Genomic DNA, 20,653 nt, shown 5'->3' with positions numbered 1-20,653 from the left:
ACTTTGGAGGGTAAGTGGTGGGTGGAGCCTAGTGTTCTTTCTCTGCAGGGACCTGCCTCCCCCAGAGGCTATGGAGTGCTTGGGTAGGTGTGGGCAGAAGGGTGACTAAGTTCCCTGTAGGCCAGGTTGGGTTATTGGGACATTCAGTTGGGTGTGTGTGGTGTGTGCGTGGGTTAGTTATGTGTATCACAGCCTGAGAGGAAGGAGCAAAGGGTGAGAGTGGAGTGGGGGTGGTGGAGTGCAGACGGCAGGCAGGAACATTGGGCCAGTGATGGGCAGAGGAAGGTATGGCAGGAGCCCAGGGTGAGGGCTGCACTTGAGGATGTTCTCCCCATCTCTGTACCCTATTTTTACCTAATATATATTTTTAAATGTCTTGGCATACTTCAGAATGATCATCGTCTTGCTTTATCTTATTATCTAAGAATAGATCCAAAATATTATTGGAAATAAAGATGGCACTGGCATGTCATTTAGCAGCCTACTAGTTTCCCAATTAGGGTGGGTTTTTTTTTTATTAAGAAGGGATGGAAACCTGGAGGACACCAATGGAGGGGTCTACAGCCATAATGGTGTGTATTGGCCTTTGGTTGAGGCCCTTCAAGATAGATGAGAAACAAACTCTTACAAAGCAGCTTCTAATGCTGTATGACAGTGCAATTGCATAGCAATTCTTATACACTAGCTGAGGATGTAACATTTCAGATATTAATCTTAACTCATACTACTAGCAGTCCCTTCAAATACATGTAACTTACAATATGTAAGTTATGCTGCACCAGCATTGTCCAGTAGCCTATTTCTTGCTCAGTGCTTCCAGAAAGCTTAAAAATATAAAGCTTCCTCACCTGCACATCTCAGCTGCTGCAAAAAGAGGGGTTATAGCCACAATTGTGCTTCAGTTGCCTCAACTAGTCAGATCTTGCCAAGACACATTCTGAAAGATATGTGAATAGAAGACAACATACCCTATTGTGATAGTAAATGAAGGGGAGACTAGCTTAGGGTTTGTTTGTTTTTAGTTAGTCTCTGTTAGAATAAGAAGAAAGGACAGATATTATTTTGCCCTCTGGTTTATTGGTTCCCTTAGAAACTTGATGAAAATTGGAGTCACAGTGTGACAAACCTCTGCTCTTATTTTTATGTGTGTAAATATATCTTGTATAATATCATTGTCAGTTTTATTATTTCATACCAAGAACTCTAGAAACTGGATTAATGCTGGTACTCCTCAACTTGAGGATACATGCCCATATTAGTATCACAGTCTCCAGAACTATGCCTTGTATACCTAGACATGTATTCATTTTACTGTCTCCAATACTGCTGTAGCAACATTCAACAATGGTGTCAGAAGTTTTACTGTCTTTTGTGCTAACTCAGGTCTTGTCAGATTTGTCTCATCTTAAGCTATCTGAGCTTGGATCCCATCCATTGGATCTGTGCCCTGGCATTCCCATAGCATTCGATGGGAGATACTGTTTGTATGTTTATCAGTACTAAATGCCTCATTCCAGCCATTTGTATGGGCATTTGGTTAGGCGACTACAAGAAAGCTTTTCTTTCTTTTCCTTTCTTATTTTTACTAATACATATTCTTAAATCATAAGAAAGATGCTTTTGTTTCCATCTCTTTGAAAGGAAAGAGCGCTGCTATTCTCTGCTACTTGCCATAAAGCTTCTAGGCCAAGAGGTGACACTACATACTTGGTTTTCCTTTTTCATCACCATTATAATAATTATTTTCACCATTTTTATTTTCATATGTTCAGATTAGGGATAAATTGTTCAAACTTTGAGTTCAATCTCTGTCACAAGCCAGCATTAAAGCATTTCCTTTCCCCAGGAAGTTGAGTAGTAGTATCTGGAAGTACAATGTACCACATAGCCAAAAGTTGCACTAAAGCAGGAGGGAGATACAGCCTAAGGGCATTTTCAGGAGGGTCAAGGTCCCTTCCGTCACCCACCAGTGATGTGCCCCTCCTCCAATCATACACTACAAGTACTGTAAGCTATGGTCGTAGTAATAAAACTCTGGAAGTATAAAAATATGTTTATAGCATACTTATTTTACACTGAATGTTACAAATAAAATATTTGTACAAATTAAGGACAAAACCTTAATGAAAAAGAAATCATTACCTTTATATCCTTGCTCAGTCTCCCTGAGATCAATTTTAGTTATTGGCTTGAAATCAATATCCCACAGTCGAATACAGCCATCTCTCCCACCAGTTGCAAAGCCTTCCTCACATGCATACATGCTAAAAATTCCAGCCTGCACGATAATGTAGTAGGGATTAAATGTGTATCATAGGACAAAGCTGACTGCAAAGTGTTAAATGCAATGCTTGTCAAATAGAATTACATCACAATGTTTTCTCCTATGAGATTCCAAACATTTATATAATCTGATTATTTAGTCATTCCATCATATAAAAACAAACAAAACAAACCAGCCCACAGGAAATATATTTTTTCTTGCCAAGAGATATGAGCCAACAAAACCGGATATATTAATCATTTGTATGCTACTGAATCATATTAAAATAATACAATTGTGTAATAATTCTGTAATTTCGGTTCATGTCTACTACCATAGCACTCTTTCCTTGATCAGCCTATTTCTATGATGCATGCACTTCATATTTCTATTTGTCATTTCTAAGATCTAAGATCTAAATCAGTTGCAACAATCTTCATGCTGCATGAGGGAATTGCTGTTCATGTTTCCTAAATAGCAGCTTCCTTCCTGCTACCCTGTCACCCAGAGATTCCCTTGTGATAACTGTGGTACCTACAAAAGCAGTTTGTGACATGATCTATAATCTATGGTTTTCCCATATAAAATATAAAATAAAGAATATGTGTGTGTGTGTATATGCATATTTCCATGCATGCATTTACGTGTGTGTATATATGTATACATATACATATACAGCCTAACTCCTTATGTAAAGGGAAGCAGACCTTGGCTTAGATATTTAGATACAGTTAATATAAAGATAGAAGCATATTATAGAGAGAGAGTTTATCAACACTGTATGTATGTTGAACATACTGAATGGATAACCTCAGAAGGACAATTAAAGCAGTCATGATGCTCCTAAAATAAATGGCTAACTAAACCAATTTCGCAGTAAACTAACCAAAGAAACAAAATAATTGCCAAGCTAATCAAGGCAATATTGAATTTGTTTTCCCAGCATGAATGAAAATGAAAAAAGCAGATTCATCTTTTCAACAAGCAATAAATATTTGTTAAACATCGATATTGAACTTTTCCTATTACAAATGTTGGAATGGCAAATATGTACACCGTACTAAGAAATGCCCGTGGCACAACGACACGTAGTCCTTGTTCAGTGGCAGTTCCTTGTAGTTGAGGCTGTCGCAGCATCCCTGCAGTCACATGATTGCAATTTGGACGCTTGGCAACTGGCTCACAATTACAATGGTTGCAACATCCTCCGGTCATGTGATCACCATTTGCGACCTTCACTGCTGACTCCCAACAAACAAAGTCATTGGGGAAGCCTGCAGGAGGTTGCAAATGCTGATCATGTGACTGTGGAACACCGCAACCGTGCAGGATTCACCTAAGAACAGCACTGGAACTGCCGCAACTGCCGTTGTAAGTTGGCACAGTCATGTGATGTCGCACTTTACTACCACTTCGCTTAGCAACGGAGTTACTGGTTCCATTTACTAAGTAAGGACTACCTGTAGTTAAAAAATTAGTTATATTCATAGCATAGCATGTTAAATAATGTAACTATAAAATTAGTTGATTCATGTATTGTTGTAGAGGCACTGCTTATATGATGGACCGATTAGTGATAATGTGAGCACTGAGTTCCATACATACTTATTCACGTTACCGGAAACATTTCTCAGATTAAATTATGTCCTAATGAAACTCACAAGCTCTACTTCCCCCAAACAATAACGCTGACTAAATCACATATCTTGCTTTTTTAGTCTTTAAGGTTCGTTGACATTGCCACATTACAAGACTATTTTTCATGTTCATAAAATTGTTTATTATAGAACATACTCTTGAATTAAATGAATTAAAATTTGATGAAAGCTGTTTTATCTGTCCAGAGTACTTTCATGCGTGCCAAGTTGTTACTGAGAACAGCAGAATCAATAACAAAACTAAAGAGAGTTGCTTCTGCAACTACTGTTGGGTGCAATTTAATATCAATCAGAATATAAATCATTTGAGAATTGGGTGAGTGTCCAAAAGCAAAACAGGAAACACATCTGTTTTAATAACCTAGTTTTTGTACAGTAGCATATAAGTGGCAACTTACACCATGAGCTCCTTGGATTGTGCGGACTAAGGTGAGCCCTTTCCAGACATAGATGTCTCCATTTAAAGCACCAGAGAATGTAACATCATCTTTTGCACAAGACAAACAGAGGATAGTTTGCAGGTCTCCTGTTTTGCCAAATATTCCTCTTTTGGCTGTCAAGGCATTTCCACACAGAGTCCAAAACTACAAAATGTCAAACAGAGTATCTTCAGCATTTGCAATATGTGTCTGAATCATACCTTTAAGATGTATAAAAAAACCTAGCAGTTTACATAGTTTAGGCCACATAGGAATATGTTTGTTTATGATATTTACATCTAACTCTCTAATGAATTATCAGGATGGCTTACATCGTCAAAGCATTCAAAAGCATTTAAAATGCATAGAACAAGAACTCATAACACATGATGACAACATAAAATCACATGGCAAAAGTAAAAGTATTAACTTAAATAATAGTAAAAATAATAAATTGCTTTTACAAATGGGCAGTGCAGGTCTCAATTTACATAGGTATCCTAGGATATTATCCTTTGTTCCTCCTGTGATCCCAGTAATGAATGAACTCTTTTCACCTGGAATCTGCAGTGCCCGAATCTATGTATTTGAATAAATCCTTTATTTGTGATAAAATCTACAGCATAGGCACTTTGATCAGAATCAGGCCCAGAGCAGGAGGCAAGGGATTACAGTTTCTTGACTCTTCCCAATCCTATACTTAGCACTTTATAGAAACCATATATAAGGTACTTCAAGGCCAGCATAATGCAGCATAAATAACATATAGACCTTTTCCACACAAATGTCTTCTGACACTACCTACTCTCTATCTCAGACAGAGATGTAACCTCTTTTGGGATGATCTGTCTGTACCACCATCAGCAGGCATATTGCAGCTAAGCTTAGATTTTCATAGGGCCAATTATGTGAATTGACCAATCCACAGAATACCCTAAACAGGCTACAGCCCTATAGCCCTCCTCCCACCTCCCTTCTGCACCTAGATTTTGCCTCGCTTCCACTTTTTTTGCTACACTTGTTGCCATTCAAGCCACTCACCAGCAGGTGAATTGAACTGTTCCCCCCTGCCCCCCAAGGAGCCTTGGGATACAGTTTTCTTGGACTTCATAGCTGACCTATCATGTGTCAAAGACCCACTGTAAGTGCCATTCAGGTTGTAGTTTAGTTTTTTTCCTATAGTAGTTTATTTCATTCCTTGCCATGGCTTCCCCTTCACCTTTGAGGCAGCTGATCTGTTTATTCAACAAGTTTTATGAAACCATGGCTTGCCTAATCTCCTTTCTGACAGAAATATATAATTCACAGATAATTTTGGGGAAGTTCTATTTCAGTTATTATATGTTAAACTCTTCCTCTCCTCTTCCCATCATTTGCAATCACATGATGAAATACTATAGAAGACAAATGCCACCTTGGAGCAATATCTTCCTTGATATATTAACTCAATTCATGCCAATAACTCAGATTTTGCCATTTCAAGACATCTACATTTACCACCAGTGTCTGTAGCTAAGGGCTTCCCAGCTTCCCCCCATTCCAGAGGTGTCCTGCATTCTCTAAGAATTGCAAGATGTTCGGTGACTCTTCAAAGATCACCTGGCTCTTGCCAAGGCCTCATGCAAGCACTATGGTGACCATCTCTACTAAGAAACCCTTTCTCTTTGTGGTTGAAGATCACATCTGGCTTTCTATCAAACCTTCTTTGACATTACCAATTGCTCCCAAGTCCAAAGGTCACTTTGGATGAAATCTAGAGACTCCTTTGACTGTTTCTGTGACTGTTAAGTTGGTGGCTATAGTTACACCTGCTTTAATACAGTCAGAATTCTAGAGTTGGAAGGGACCTTGGAAGCCTTCTAGTCCAACCCCCTGCCCAAGATACAGATCCTTATAACAGTGTTTCTCAGTCTTGGGAACTTTAAGATGCATAGATTTCAACTCCCATAATTCCCCAGCCAGCTGGCTAGGGAATTATGGGAGTTGAAGTCTACGCATCTTAAAGTTCCCAAGGTTGAGAAACACTGCCTTATACCATCCCAGACAAATGGCTGTCTAGCCTTTGCTTGAAAATCTCAACACATTTAAATTTAGAGTGACAAGACTTAATATTTTAACTTTTGTTAAATAATACATCAGCTTGTCAGATTTCTGACAAAATGCTAAAAGCAGCACTGCATCATCACAATACAAACTCCACTCTTTTGTGAGTGTGTGCAATGTCATATACACAAAAGGGGCAGTGCTTGTGGTGCAAAGCTTCTTTTGTTATGTACATCCTCTGCAGACACCTGCGCTTGTACAGTCATTTTATTATCACTTTCAGCTAGAGATATATATCCCATACCATTCTTGTTTGCAGAATCCCATTTCTCCTGATTCTTTCCAAATACCCAGCATTTTCACTCAAAAGGATCATTTTCTGTAGTTTGTATAATTCAATTGAATCCACTCTCCTGGATCACAATTTGCCATCCTATCTAAACCAATCTGCCTCTCTTGAAGACCCACCAGCACTCACTCTTTCTCAACACACACACACAACCTGTTTTAATTATTTATACTTTTAAATTTCATTCTGAGGCTTAACCTGATGTGGGAATAGCTTTATGCAGCAGAATATTCATGCATGCAGAGTAAAAGTAATACACCAATACAAGGAAAGATTTCCGGAGATGGATGCTTATATTTAAAAAGAAAGACATTTATTAGAAAACTGGATTTAAATAAAAAACCTAAGCACTTGATCTAGCTGTATTTTAAATAAAATAATGAAAAGCCATGTAATCTACTAAGCATATGGACCTTTCCATTGCATTCCTTCTACTGTATCAAAGAGGCAACCTAAATGAGACCAAGAGGAGAATCCCTACACTAACTTTAACTCAGTGTTTCTCAAACTGGGCAACTTTAAGATGTGTGGACTGGCTGGGGAATTCTCAGAGATGATGTCCACACACCTTAAAGTTGCCCACTTTGAGAAACACTGCTTTAATTTCTTCTATTGCCCCTAGTGGCCAATAGGAAGAGAAGATGCAACAAGGCAATGCATGTAACAGTTGATTTTCCAACAATGTCTTCCAGATACATGGAGATTTCTTACAGTCTTGTTCTTTAGTTAACCCTGCTTTTCATCATTTATTACTAAAGAAAACCAGGTCTTTTAAATTGTGTTAACTTTAGGCTCAGTAAATTTTACTCTTCTGCTTTTCCATGACTTTACTCTATAAAGGACTGATTTGCTAGTTTTCTGTTCTATTTTTCTGATTCAGGTATTTTGCAAGTCTTACAATGTAAGCCACCTTGAGCACCTTTTAATTATTTATTTCATTTATTCAATATATTTGGTCATCTACTTGCCATTTATTAAGAGTAGCCTATATAAAAGAAAAAGTGAAATAAATTTCTTCCCCAATCCAATGAGCAAAGCCATTCCCAACAGAAAAATGCACAATTTTTCAATATAGAAAAAGGCTTGGTGTCTTTGGTATGGTAAAATTTTACAAGTGACCACTACTAGACACACACATAAACACACAAACATATATAATATGTTAGACATCAGCAAAATAACTGAATTTTTAAAAAATCATGCCATATATCTGGAGCTAAATAGCTTCAACTTCAGATTTGAAAAAAAAAGAGCTTTTCAGTGAAGATCCAACTGACAGATTTATTTATATATTTTAGTATAAGATACATTTTGGGTTTTTTTAACTAAACAAAAGAACACCAAAACTAAAACTACAGTTTTTAATTTAAATTTTCTTTAAAAATAATTAAAAATAAAAATGATTTATACTAAAAATAATTTAGTATAAAAAGAAAATATACAAAGAATAAAATCAAATGGAAAAAGACATTTGGACATACATACATACATATAAATAAATATATATATATATATATATATATATATGTCTGTCTTTATATGTATATCTTCTTATGATCTCATCATGTATTTATATCTACTTAAGGTCTTATATCTCTTTATCAGTCTACATGAATATGTATGTGTACTTTATTTCCAATATGCATATTTAATATTTCTTTGCAAAATAACAGTTATACAGAAAAAAGGTAAGCTATTACAGAAAATATTGTTACTGTACTTAAACAACTAGTGACCATACAAGTTTTGAATAAACCTATTCATAATTTTAGGGTTTTCAAATGTATTACTTTTTGAGCTAATTTTTCAATCAAACAATTTTCCTCATTTTAAAATGCCATTAATTCAGAAAAAGATGTACTTTAGATGTTCATTGTTGTACAATAACCAGTCTAGCAACTAGCAATAACTGAATCTTATAGTGCATCAATGCATATGCTTAGGAGTTTATTAAAAATATTTAAATGATTAAGGATGAACAGAAAGATCTGTGAAAATGTCTGTAAATACCCATTAACCACATGAATGATGTGATTTATAAGCTGCTCTTCTCTTGTATCTCTGTAACCAGGTGAGAAGGACAGAACAATTCAATAAATTAGGATCAATTTTAATACTGAGTTAAGATGCAGCAACAACTCGCAGTTAACATAATGGCCTGACTCACACAACACTCTACCAATTTTTTTCAATCATAATTTATTAACAAGTTACAGTTTGATTAACAACAACAACAACAAAAATCACAGTGGTCTGGATTACCATAAAGCTAAACCAGAACAGCAGCAGAGTTCACACATGTTAAAACAAATGTAAATCACAGGTCAGATATGAGATCAGTCTGAGATTCACAAACTAGAGGCATTGTTGACTGGCCATAAGCAAGCTTAAATTAGTCTAGTTAGAACTGGGTATACTAACATTAAGCTAGTGTGATCAAACTAAACCAGAAGAGTTTCCCTCTAAATAAACTTGTAAAGGATTACAGTATTCACCTGGACCAAAATTGGAAACACTTCAGAAATAGTGGAGAGGACTTTTAAAATCTTTCTCCAAAAATAAATCATAATTATTTAAAGTACAAATTTTACTTTCTTTTATGGAGAGCTTCAAAAGCAATTTGCATGTAACATCAGACTAGAGCATTAATTGCCTTTTTACGGTGTTAAATTATGGGAAATTAATGTTTGGCGTACATTTGTTTATAGCTTGGCATTCAGCTAGAATGACACAGCTTAAGTTAATTATGACAATTTTATAACTATCAATAGATTTCATTTTGTTTCAGGGTACAACAGACAGCATCTTTTTTTGCCAAGTCCTCACCTCTGGTTTGGACACAATGCAAAGTAAAGGATAGAGGTATCTGGACAGAAAAATATAATCCAGTTATAATCAGAATAATTGCACAAATGACACAAGCTGCACTTCCATATCTACTGTAATCAATTCATTCTATATGACAGTAACCCTGGTCCCTTTGCATAGGTTTTTCCTTGAAATTTGATCAACAAAACTTTTCATTAAAATAGAAGTTGTAATAAAAACTTACTTGGGGGTTCACAGAAAATCACAAAAATTTATCATCATCATCATCATCATCATTTTTCCTCAATGCTTAATACTGTTTTTGCCTGAAACATATTTTTCTTTAAAATAATTTACTACTAAATGTGAAGGTTATCACTAGGAAGATGGTAGCGATTTATGTGTGCATTCTTCTCCCTAATCTTCATGCATATGTATAAGTGCAGAAAAAGTAATCTCCTCTAGTAAATGCATTATGTATTTACATATATTTAGTGTAACTAAAAAAAAAGTGTCACCTGATTTCTTAATGCACATATTTTCTGCAAGGAATAAATATAGTATAATATCAGTTTAGTTTTAAATAGCTGAATTGTTGATAATAATTAAAAATTGTTATTACAGCTAAACTGGGGAGATCTTGTGATGGCTCCCTTACTGCAGCTAACACCATCCTCTCTTGTTGTTGTGCTTTTTTTATAGTTTTGAAAAATGAATGTTTTAATATATTTATTGGTTTTTTAATTAAGTGTTGTATGCTGCCCAGAATCGTTTCTTTGTGAGATGGGCGGCCATACAAATTTGATAAATAAATAAAGTTTTGAGTTTAGGAAAAGTTTATTCTAAATAAGAAGTGAGTAGCTTGACACCCTATAATAATTCCCAACAGCATAGTTAGCATATACTTTAGCAACTTTTAGTTGTCTTCCCCTGTTCTAAATCAATCTATTTTGATTAAAATTCCTCTCTGCAACTACTCTATAGCATTAGGAATTTGCCTACTACCTTGCATTGGCTATGCAACATTTAAATCTTAAAAGAAGTTAGTAAAAGAAAATGTGTCAGGTAAATATAACATTTTTCTCCATCGATAATGCAAAGCATCAAAACCAGTTTACCTTGATATGTTTCACTCCACAGCTAGCCACTCGGTTAGGTTGATATGGATCCCAGGAAATATCAAAAATCTGTCAAAACACATTCAAAACTGCTACACTAAATTAAAAACCACATGCATTAAATCCTATAAGTGTCTATTTCTCTTTCACAAGTTTAACAAAGTTCTATGGTTCTATTATCAAGATTGTTAATAGGTATATCAAAGTTGATAACTTTTCTTATGAAAGACTAATGCATTTGGAAAGTAGCTGGCAAAACAAACATCTTGTGGTTCATTTATTTCAATAAAGTCTCAGTTCCAAATAGTATTTGTGTATGTAACAGGAATATTAACAATTATAGGGAAAAAATGGAAAACGTCAATAAATACCAAATTGCACAGAGCTAAAGGAAAAAGATGAGATTTTAAATAAACAGTATTGTTATAAAAGCTATTCTGTATTTATTAGGTAAAGCACATCCTACCTATACAGATATCACTCCTAAAACAACTGATCCTACAATATTGTGCTTACCTGCCTATCACTATTTAATTGCTCCATCTAGTAAATTGTACAAATGTGTGCTCTGCATAGTTTAAATTGATAGCAGAATCGTTCAAAACTGGGCACAACTTTAGCCTGTAACATTCTTTTGTTGGGGACTGCTTCAAAATACCGTTTTAATTCCCTAAAATAATCACCACATAAAACCAAAGGGCCACTGATATAATGGGAGTCTCATGAAAGGAACCTTTGCCAAGAGCTCCCTGCAGCTCTACACACAGGAAGAAACCAACTGTGATGGACAAACCTACTCTCAGGGAAGCTTTCAGTTAGCAAATCTTTTCAGGCAGAGACAATACTATGCCCTTTTTGCAATAGCACAGTTGCCATAAAATAAAACAGATTAACTCTCTCAAGAGTTCCAAATCTGATGAGATTTTTGCAATCTCACCCTCTAAAACCTCACACAACTAGTGCCTGAAATCATGTGAGATATTAAATACTAAACTCTCAGAATTTTAGTGAATATTAAGTGATACTTTATGTGAAGGAAGCCTGGTAACTGGATATGACAACAAATAAACATGCATGAAGATACACATTTTTTTATCATCATTTATGGAACAGATATACCTCATCAATAACATTTTTCACAGCTATTTCATTATTGTTGTGGTCACTATCCTTGGTTCAAACAGCTACAAGGTCAAAGAAGAGGTATTCAGAGGGGGAAGTTTGACTTTCCCTGTTCTATTCACTTGACCACAACATCATACAAAGTTCTTTTAAGTCCATGGAGGAAAAAAGAGAAGGTAGAATCCATATACATCTGTCTTTTTTCCTCACCAGGCTGGTAACAACTTGGAAGTAAAACATGTGATACCAAAAATGATTCAAACTAAGGTAGGATGGGAGGTTTACCTTCTACAATCAAAATAGTAGCCTAGTCAACTGTTTTCAGTAAAGTAACAACAACAACCAATCATCCCAAATTACGTTTGTTTTTTTAGTGATATAACTCCAGGAAAAAATCCCAGTTGTTAAATTACCCCTCCATTATATCAAATAATGCCATCTCCATAATGAATTTTACAAGCTAATTAGTATTCTTAATACAAACAAAATACACACAAGAACATTACAAGAGAAATGTATTGCAAATTCATTAGCTGATTACCCTATCTGAGTGGCCAGTAGCTGATGCCAGTAGTTTTCCTTTCTTCCAGTCCCAAATGCAGACTGTGTTTTTGGCATCCAGTCCCACTGAAGATAAACGCTTGGGAAAAATAATACACAACAGTTTCTAAGTGAAGATCAGTTCAGGAGTAGCTTACTACAGCACATCAATGCACAAAAGGGTTCAGAAAGGATGCTGAAAGGGGTTGCACAAAGGATGCTAAAAGATTCAAATACAGTATTTGTATGACTATTCAATCATTCCTTCCTCCCAAATAAGTTTTATATTGAATTTAATGTGTTTCAGAACAATCTATAGCACCTTCATTTTGTTAATCTGATGTTTTAGGAACACATGGGAGTATGTCCTTATATTACTACAACAGACACAATAATGGATACATCTTGCTTTAGTAACATACAGTGGAGCAAAAAAGTATTTAGTCAGCCACCAATTGTGCAAGTTCTCCCACTTAAAAAGATGAGAGAGGCCTGTAAGTTTCATCATAGGTATACCTCAACTATGAGAGACAAAATGGGGGAAAAAATCCAGAAAATCACATTGTCTGATTTTTAAAGAATTTATTTGCAAATCATGATGGAAAATAAGTATTTGGTCAATATCAAAAGTTCATCTCAATACTTTGTTATATATCCTTTGTTGGCAATGACAGAGGTCAAACGTTTTCTGTAAGTCTTCACAAGGTTTTCACACACTGTTGCTGGTATTTTGGCCCATTCCTCCATGCAGATCTCCTCTAGAGCAGTGATGTTTTGGGGCTGTGGCTGGGCAACACGGACTTTCAACTCCCTCCAAAGGTTTTCCATGGGGTTGAGATCTGGAGACTGGCTAGGCCACTCAAGGACCTTGAAATGCTTCTTACGAAGCCACTCCTTCATTCCCCGGGTGGTGTGTTTGGGATCATTGTCATGCTGAAAGACCCAGCCACGTTTCATCTTCAGTGCCCTTGCTGATGGAAGGAGGTGTTCACTCAAAATCTCACGATACATGGCTCCATTCATTCTTTCCTTTACATGGATCAGTTGTCCTGGTCCCTTTGCAGAAAAACAGCCCCAAAGCATGATGTTTCCACCCCCATGCTTCACAGTAGGTATGGTGTTCTTTGGATGCAACTCAGCATTCTCTCTCCTCCAAACACAACGAGTTTAGACCAAAACGTTCTACTTTGGTTTCATCTGACCATACGACATTCTCCCAATCCTCTTCTGGATCATCCAAATGCTCTCTAGCAAACTTCAGACGGGCCCAGACATGGACTGGCTTAAGCAGGGGGACACGTCTGGCACTGCAGGATTTGAGTCCCTGGCGGCATAGTGTGTTACTGATGGTAGCCTTTGTTACTTTGGTCCCAGCTCTCTGCAGGTCATTCACTAGGTCCCCCCGTGTGGTTCTGGGATTTTTGCTCACCGTTCTTGTGATCATTTTGACCCCACGGGGTGAGATCTTGCGTGGAGCCCCAGATCAAGGGAGATTATCAGTGGTCTTGTATGTCTTCCATTTTCTAATTATTGCTCCCACAGTTGATTTCTTCACACCAAGCTGCTTGCCTACTGCAGATTCAGTCTTCCCAGCCTGGTGCAGGTCTACAATTTTGTTTCTGGTGTCCTTCGACAGCTCTTTGGTCTTGGCCATAGTGGAGTTTGGAGTGTGACTGTTTGAGGTTGTGGACAGGTGTCTTTTATACTGATAACAAGGTCAAACAGGTGCCATTATTACAGGTAACAAGTGGAGGTAACAGGTCTGTGAAAGCCAGACATCTTGCTTGTTTGTAGGTGACCAAATACTTATTTTCCACCATGATTTGCAAATAAATTCTTTAAAAATCAGACAGTGTGATTTTCTGGATTTTTCCCCCATTTTGTCTCTCATAGTTGAGGTATACCTATGATGAAAATTACAGGCCTCTCTCATCTTTTTAAGTGGGAGAACTTGCACAATTGGTGGCTGACTAAATACTTCTTTGCCCCACTGTAAAGACTAAAAGTTCATAAGAGGTCACCCATCCAAGCAAGCAGAATCTGGATATGCAATCTTTACCACAACTTTGTGAACCAAAAAGAGATAGACAACTGGTTCTCCCACACAGGAAGATAATTTGATATCTCTTTCAAAAAATGGGCAGCTGAATATGTCACCTACTCCTTGGGAAAAGATTTTCATTTCTGGTAGAAGATGCCTTAGCTGAATCAAACCACTGGTCTATCTAGCTCAGTAATGTTAGAATCAGGGCTTCAGAGAGCAGACTTTCTTAGCCTTATATTACTTTCAGCTGTGAGAAGGAGGAACTTAAACTGAACCTCATTCCCCAGGGGAACTGTTTGCAATGCTCCAGAATATATTGCTGCTCTTTCCCTGCCACTACTGTCAGACTACTAAGGAGCCACACATTTTAAACACTGAATTTTCACTATGTATTCAGTGCTGATGCTTTTAAAACTGTTGAAAATGTCACTACTACACTAATGATGCAAAATTAACACAGGAGAAACTTTAAATGTTTTACTGGTATAGGCTTTCATGGCCAGTATCTTTTGGGCAGTGTTGAGCTTCAGGGTTTAGTGACAATGGTCTAGACAACAGATTTCCTGACATTTTACTAGCATCTTCAGAGGCAAGGTGGCAACTGGGCAGAAACTGTCTGGGTTCCTGTCTTTATAGCCAGGTGACCTGACTTCTGATTGGTCTTTAGCTGAGCTGGTTTCCGATTGGTGCAGGTTGGTGGGGGCTGGTCTCTGATTGGTTCTTTCTTTGTGCCTGATCCTGATTGGTCGTTTTGGTGGGACTAGTACCTGATCGTTTTATTTCTGAAATGTGTTTTATTTCTGAAATGTGACATCAAGTAAATCACGTGATCATACCCTTTGGCTGAGCCTTACACTAATCTTGTTCTAACTAGTGTCTTGGGAAGAATAAGAAATTCTCCTTTGTATTTCACATCTATTCTGTATTACAGGCTTATTTTTATGTTGTCCTCCCAAATGTTCTCAAACCCTCTTATCAGAAAAAGAAATTTAAATCTAGATTATTCTAGGTTATCTTGTTGGCTACCTCATAAATTTAAGTAAAGTAAGCTGTTACACAAACATTTTATAAACATTTCTTTTCCCAAAGTATTAGCAAAAAATTGTCCCCCTCTCATTTTCATAAGAGGAGAATGCTTCTAGAAAACAGGGGAATGGATATTTTGACTCCACTCTACTACAGCATTAAATACAACAAAAGTATACATTGAATAGATACACACCTGGCCATCTGAATCAAAAGCCAAGCATGCAACTCCATGGGTGTGTGCATCTTTCAGTACAGAAACAGCCTGCATATTGTAGGTATCCCAGATGCAGATATAAGGGTCCTTGCCAACTTGCCCTGTAGCAACAAGGGTTTTATCGGGATGCAAAGCTAGGCTGGAAAAGAGTTCAAAGTCAAAGTTTGTTATCACAATTTTGGTTATGACAGAGAACATATATTAATATACAGATGTTCAGTGATACTTTTGGGGCTGTCTGCTAGTTAATAAACTAGTTTTCTGTCCACATGCATGCAAAAGTTGCAATTTTTCTTTGCCTTCTAAAGAATGTATTCCTGTACAAAGTTCAAACCATTTTCTTCCCTGCAGAGTTTTTGTTTTTCTTTTGCAACTAATATTTCATTTGCAACAGATTACTGTAACTTGCTCTACATGCTGCCCTTAAAGGCCATCCAAAAGCTTCAGCTTGTCCAGAATGCAGTGGCTGGTTGCTGCCTATAAAGCCCTATATGGTGCAAGATCTGTGTATCCTAGGGATTGCCTTTTCCTGTTAGTTTTTGTTTGTTCTATATGGATGACTAGGGAGTACCTACTGAGGTGGCATAATGGGAAGGGGCCTGATGGGGGTGTTCTCTGTAGCAGTTCCCTCCTTTCTAGTTTTTTACATTGGTCATCCAGATACGTTTAAGATGCTCACAGAGACATACCAATCTCCCAACCTTGGTAGCTGGTATTTGAAGGCAAGCTGCCCCTAAACCAGAGATAACATGAATCTCAAGACTGATAGGCCTCAAGGGACCTCTCCTCCATAAATGTATCTAACCTCCTTTTAAGGTCATCTACATTAATAGCCATCACCCCATCTTGTGGAAATTAATTTCACAGATTACTTATATATGATATGAAAAAATGCTTCCTTTCATCTGTTTTAAATCACCTTCCAATCATCTTCATTGGATGAAACTTGGTCCTAATATTTTGAGAAAGAGGAGAAAGAACTTCTTCTTGTCTACTTTCTCCAGGTCAAGTATGATTTTATACATCTTGATCATGTCCAAGCTAAGGAACAGGATACCAGTGTAGTGTAGTGGTTAAGGTGTTAGACTAGGACTGCGGAAAGCTAGTTCAAAACCACCCTCAGTTGTGAAAGCTCACTGGGTAACTTCAGGGCAACCAATCACTCTAAGTCCAACTGTAGTGGAGAAAAATTGGAGGCAGGAGTCCTATCTATGCTGCCTTGAGCTTCACGATGCATATCTAACAAATAAATACATAAACATTCTGGCCCTTTCTCCTCAGAGAAGTGTTTGAATCCCTTGATGATTTTGGTTGCCCTCATCTGCACTTTTTCCAGCTCTATTATATCCTTTTTGGTGTGACAACCAAATCTGGATCCATTTCAGTCTGTCTTCAGGTCAGGGAAATTAGATAGCATTGATCATACTTCTGGATGACCTGTGGTGGGATGGGAGTAGTGCATCCATTGTGTCCCTTCTTTATTTTTCAGCAGCCTTCAGTACCACTGATGATGTTATTTTTCTGGACTAGCTCAAGGGACTGGGAGGCAGAGTATTGCAGTGGTTCTCCTTCATTCTAGGCAATACCGGTCAGCATTAAGCAGGGGGTCCAGTTCTCAAACATTGCTTTGAGAGACTCAACTCTCTCCCTGCTCCTGTTTAACTACCTGAGGCTGCTGGATGAGGTTATTCATCAGTATGAGGTTAGGTATCATCAGTATCCTGATTATACATCTCAGGTCCTGATTGCCCAAATGATGACATCAAGGTTCTGACTCAATGTTTGGAAGCTTTGGGGGTCTGGATGGGGAGGAATAGACTCAGGCTCAACTCTCATAAGATCAAATGGCTGTGGATCTTGAGGGCTGGGGATCTTCTGGATTTGGAGATTTTCCATCTTTGCTTCTGAGTGGGGTTGCACTTCCCGAGTCAAACCTTGCATGCAAATTGGGGATCCTCCTAGACTCACAACTCCTGCTTAAAGAGCAGATGGGAGCCATTCCTTGGATGGACTTTACACAAATTCATTTTGAGCACCAATTGTGCCCATTTATGGATTGAGAGGCCCTACTCATGCCTTGGTTACCTCTCATTTAGGTTACTGCAACGTGCTTTGCCTGAGGCTGAAGACCACTCAGAAGTTACAGCTGGTCCAGAATGCAGTGACATGGGTAGTTATGGGCATACCTTGGCCGCTCATGCCATACTGCAATTTTGTGAGCAGCTTACCTTCCAAATGCAATTCAAGGTGCTGGTTATCACATTTAAAGTCATTCATGGCACAAGACCTAGTTATCTTCTTCTAAATTTCATTTAAACTTATATGAAAACGTTTAACTTTGTTGTGCTGATTTTGAGTTATATGCAGCATAAACACATAATGAATTCTTCGTTCTTCTAATTAAATGTGTGTCCTGTATCGACTTCCTGAGTGCAAACCAGGTTCTGGTCTGGTTTGCACTCTACATCTACTTATTTATAAGTGGAATATACAGTACTGTGCAAAAGTTTTAGGCAGGTGTGAAAAATGCTCTAAAGTAAGAACGCTTTCAAAAATATATATTGTAATTGTTTATGTTTATCAATTTACAAAATGCAAAGTGAGCAAACAGAAGAGAAATCCAAATCAAATCAATGTTTGGTGTGACAATCCTTTGCCTTCAAAAGAGCATCAATTCTTATAGGTACACTTGCACACAGTTTTTGAAGGAACTCGGCAGGTAGGTTGTTCCAAACATCTTGGAGAACCAACCACAGATCTCCTGTGGATGTAGGCTGCCTCAAATCCTTCGGTCTCTTCATGTAATCCCAGACAGACTCAATGATGTGGAGATTAGGGCTCTGTGGGGGCCAAAACATCACTTCCAGGACTCCTTGTTCTTTACACTGAAGATAGTTCTTAATGACAATGGCTGTATGTTTGGGGTCGTTGTCCTGCTGCAGAATAAATTTGGGGCCAATCACACGCCTCCCTGATGGTATGGCATGATGGATAAGGATCTGCCTGTATTACTCAGCATTGAGGACACCACTGATCCTGACCAAATCTCCATTTGCAGAAATGCAGCCCCAAACTTGCAAGGAATCTCTACCGTGCTTCACTGTTGCCTGCAGACACTCCTTATTGTACTGTTCTCCAGCCTTTCGGTGAACAAACTGTCTTCTGCTACAGCCAAATATTTCAAATTTGGACTCATCAGTCCAGAGCACCTGCTGCCATTTTTCTGCACCCCAGTTTCTATGTTTTCGTGCATAGTTGAGTCGCTTAGCCTTGTTTCCACATCGGAAGTATGGATTTTTGGCTGCAATTCTTCTATGAAGACCACTTCTGGCCAGACTTCTCCAGACAGTAGATGGGTGTATCTGGGTCCCACTGGTTTCCGCCAGTTCTGTGCTGATGGCACTGCTGGACATCTTCCAATGTCGAAGGGAAGCAAGCATGATGTGTCTTTCATCTGCTGCATTAAGTTTCCTTGGACAACCACTGCGTCTACGGTCCTCAACGTTGCTTGTTTCTTTGTGCTTCTTCAAAAGGCTTGAACAGCACATCTTGAAACCCCAGTCTGCTTTGACATTTTTGTCTGGGAGAGACCTTGCTGATGCAGTATAACTACTTTATATCTTGTTGCTGTGCTCAGTCTTGCCATGGTGTATGACCTGTGACATGAAACTGTCTTCCACAACCTCACCTTAGTAGCAGAGTTTGGCTGTTCCTCACCCGGTTTTAAGCCTCCTACATAACTACTTCTGTTTCAGTTAATGACTGTTTCAACCTACATATGCTATTGATGATCATTAGCACCTGCTTGGTATAATTGGTTAATCATACACCTGACTCTAATCCTACAAGATCCCTGACTTTGTGCAAGTGTACAAAGTGTGCAAGTGTAAGAATTGGTGCTGGTTTGAAGCCAAAGGGTAGTCACACCAAATATTGATTTGATTTAGATTTTTTTTCTGTTTGCTCACTTTGCATTTTGTAAATTGATAAACATAAACAATTACAATATATATTTTTGAAAGCATTCATACTTTACAGCATTTTTTCACACCTGCCTAAAACTTTTGCACAGTACTGTATGTCTCCAAATGACTTATATATCTGAGGCGCTTAACATGACCTTGGAATTCCCAAAGACCTATTCAAGCCTTTTATTTTTCCATCATTTCACAATCTCTGATTGCTTCATACATGTTTTTCAACCAACGTTTAATGAGACTGAGGGTGTATATATCCTACATGTTTTTTATACAAATGACATCTCTGAACTGACGTATTGTGGAAATCAAAAGTATTGTTCAGGTACAGTTCCTTATATTTTTATTCTCACAATAAAGATCAAAACAAAAATGGATATAAATGCATGTTTATACTGTACAGAAGTCCTTCCAAATGTCTATGCTTATTGAATAATGTTATTCAGTGTCACAGGATTTGAAAATTATACTTGTAACGTTGTGTTGAAAGTGAAATACTACATAGTAATTTTAAACAATATTTTATAAAGTAGACTAATTGACAGGAGAAAATTAAAAAAAAATTCTTATGAATAGAAATGCTTGAGTGCTATTTATTTTTCTGTTGCTTTATATTAGTTACAAAGAGTTCTATGTGGAAACACAACTTATATTTCATTGAGAAAAATAATGATATTTCCTGATCTTTTAAGTGTGCATTTTCAAATGCAAAAAGAACAGTAATCAACTTATCATGAATGGTTTATCATTTAAAATGTTGTTTCTCAATTCCTTGTGATCCACCATGATTTCTGAAAATTGCCCATACAAAATTCCATTAAAAGGAATGTACAATTAAAATTATTACATTCATCTGAACAACACTGAATTGTCAGTATTAAAATAGTTATTTCTTAAGAAATATGTGAGAATCAAACTATTAAAAATATATCAATTAAATACTTTCCCCTCAAGAATCCAGGCTGGTTTTATGAGGGCAGCAAGACTGCAAATTTATTTTGAAATGTAATAGTTATCAATTCTATTCCAATCTTTTTTAAATAATAATTTTATTAAAGTTTACAAATAC

At 37.2% G+C, this 20,653-nt stretch overlaps 1 protein-coding gene across 1 annotated transcript in view; it reads right to left on the bottom strand.

Annotated features, from left to right (window-relative positions):
• EML6 (EMAP like 6) overlaps positions 1-20,653 on the bottom strand; it is a 147,514-nt gene that overhangs the window by 100,940 nt on the left and 25,921 nt on the right. The window contains exons 3-7 of the mRNA XM_088149416.1: positions 15,587-15,746; positions 12,322-12,420; positions 10,659-10,727; positions 4,320-4,505; positions 2,143-2,278 (exon numbers count right to left, since the gene is read on the bottom strand). Of these exons, the coding sequence (XP_088005542.1) occupies positions 2,143-2,278; positions 4,320-4,505; positions 10,659-10,727; positions 12,322-12,420; positions 15,587-15,746 (650 nt within the window). The remainder of the gene's footprint in view (positions 1-2,142; positions 2,279-4,319; positions 4,506-10,658; positions 10,728-12,321; positions 12,421-15,586; positions 15,747-20,653) is intronic.

This window comes from Python bivittatus, unplaced genomic scaffold (genome assembly GCF_059951505.1).
Source record: "Python bivittatus isolate LINGU-HERP-01145 unplaced genomic scaffold, Pbiv_v1 ctg000020_np1212, whole genome shotgun sequence".
Classification (NCBI taxonomy): Eukaryota; Metazoa; Chordata; class Lepidosauria; order Squamata; family Pythonidae; genus Python; species Python bivittatus.
The sequence above is the reverse complement of the archived record's forward strand: the minus strand, read 5'-3'. Positions and strand labels throughout refer to the sequence as shown.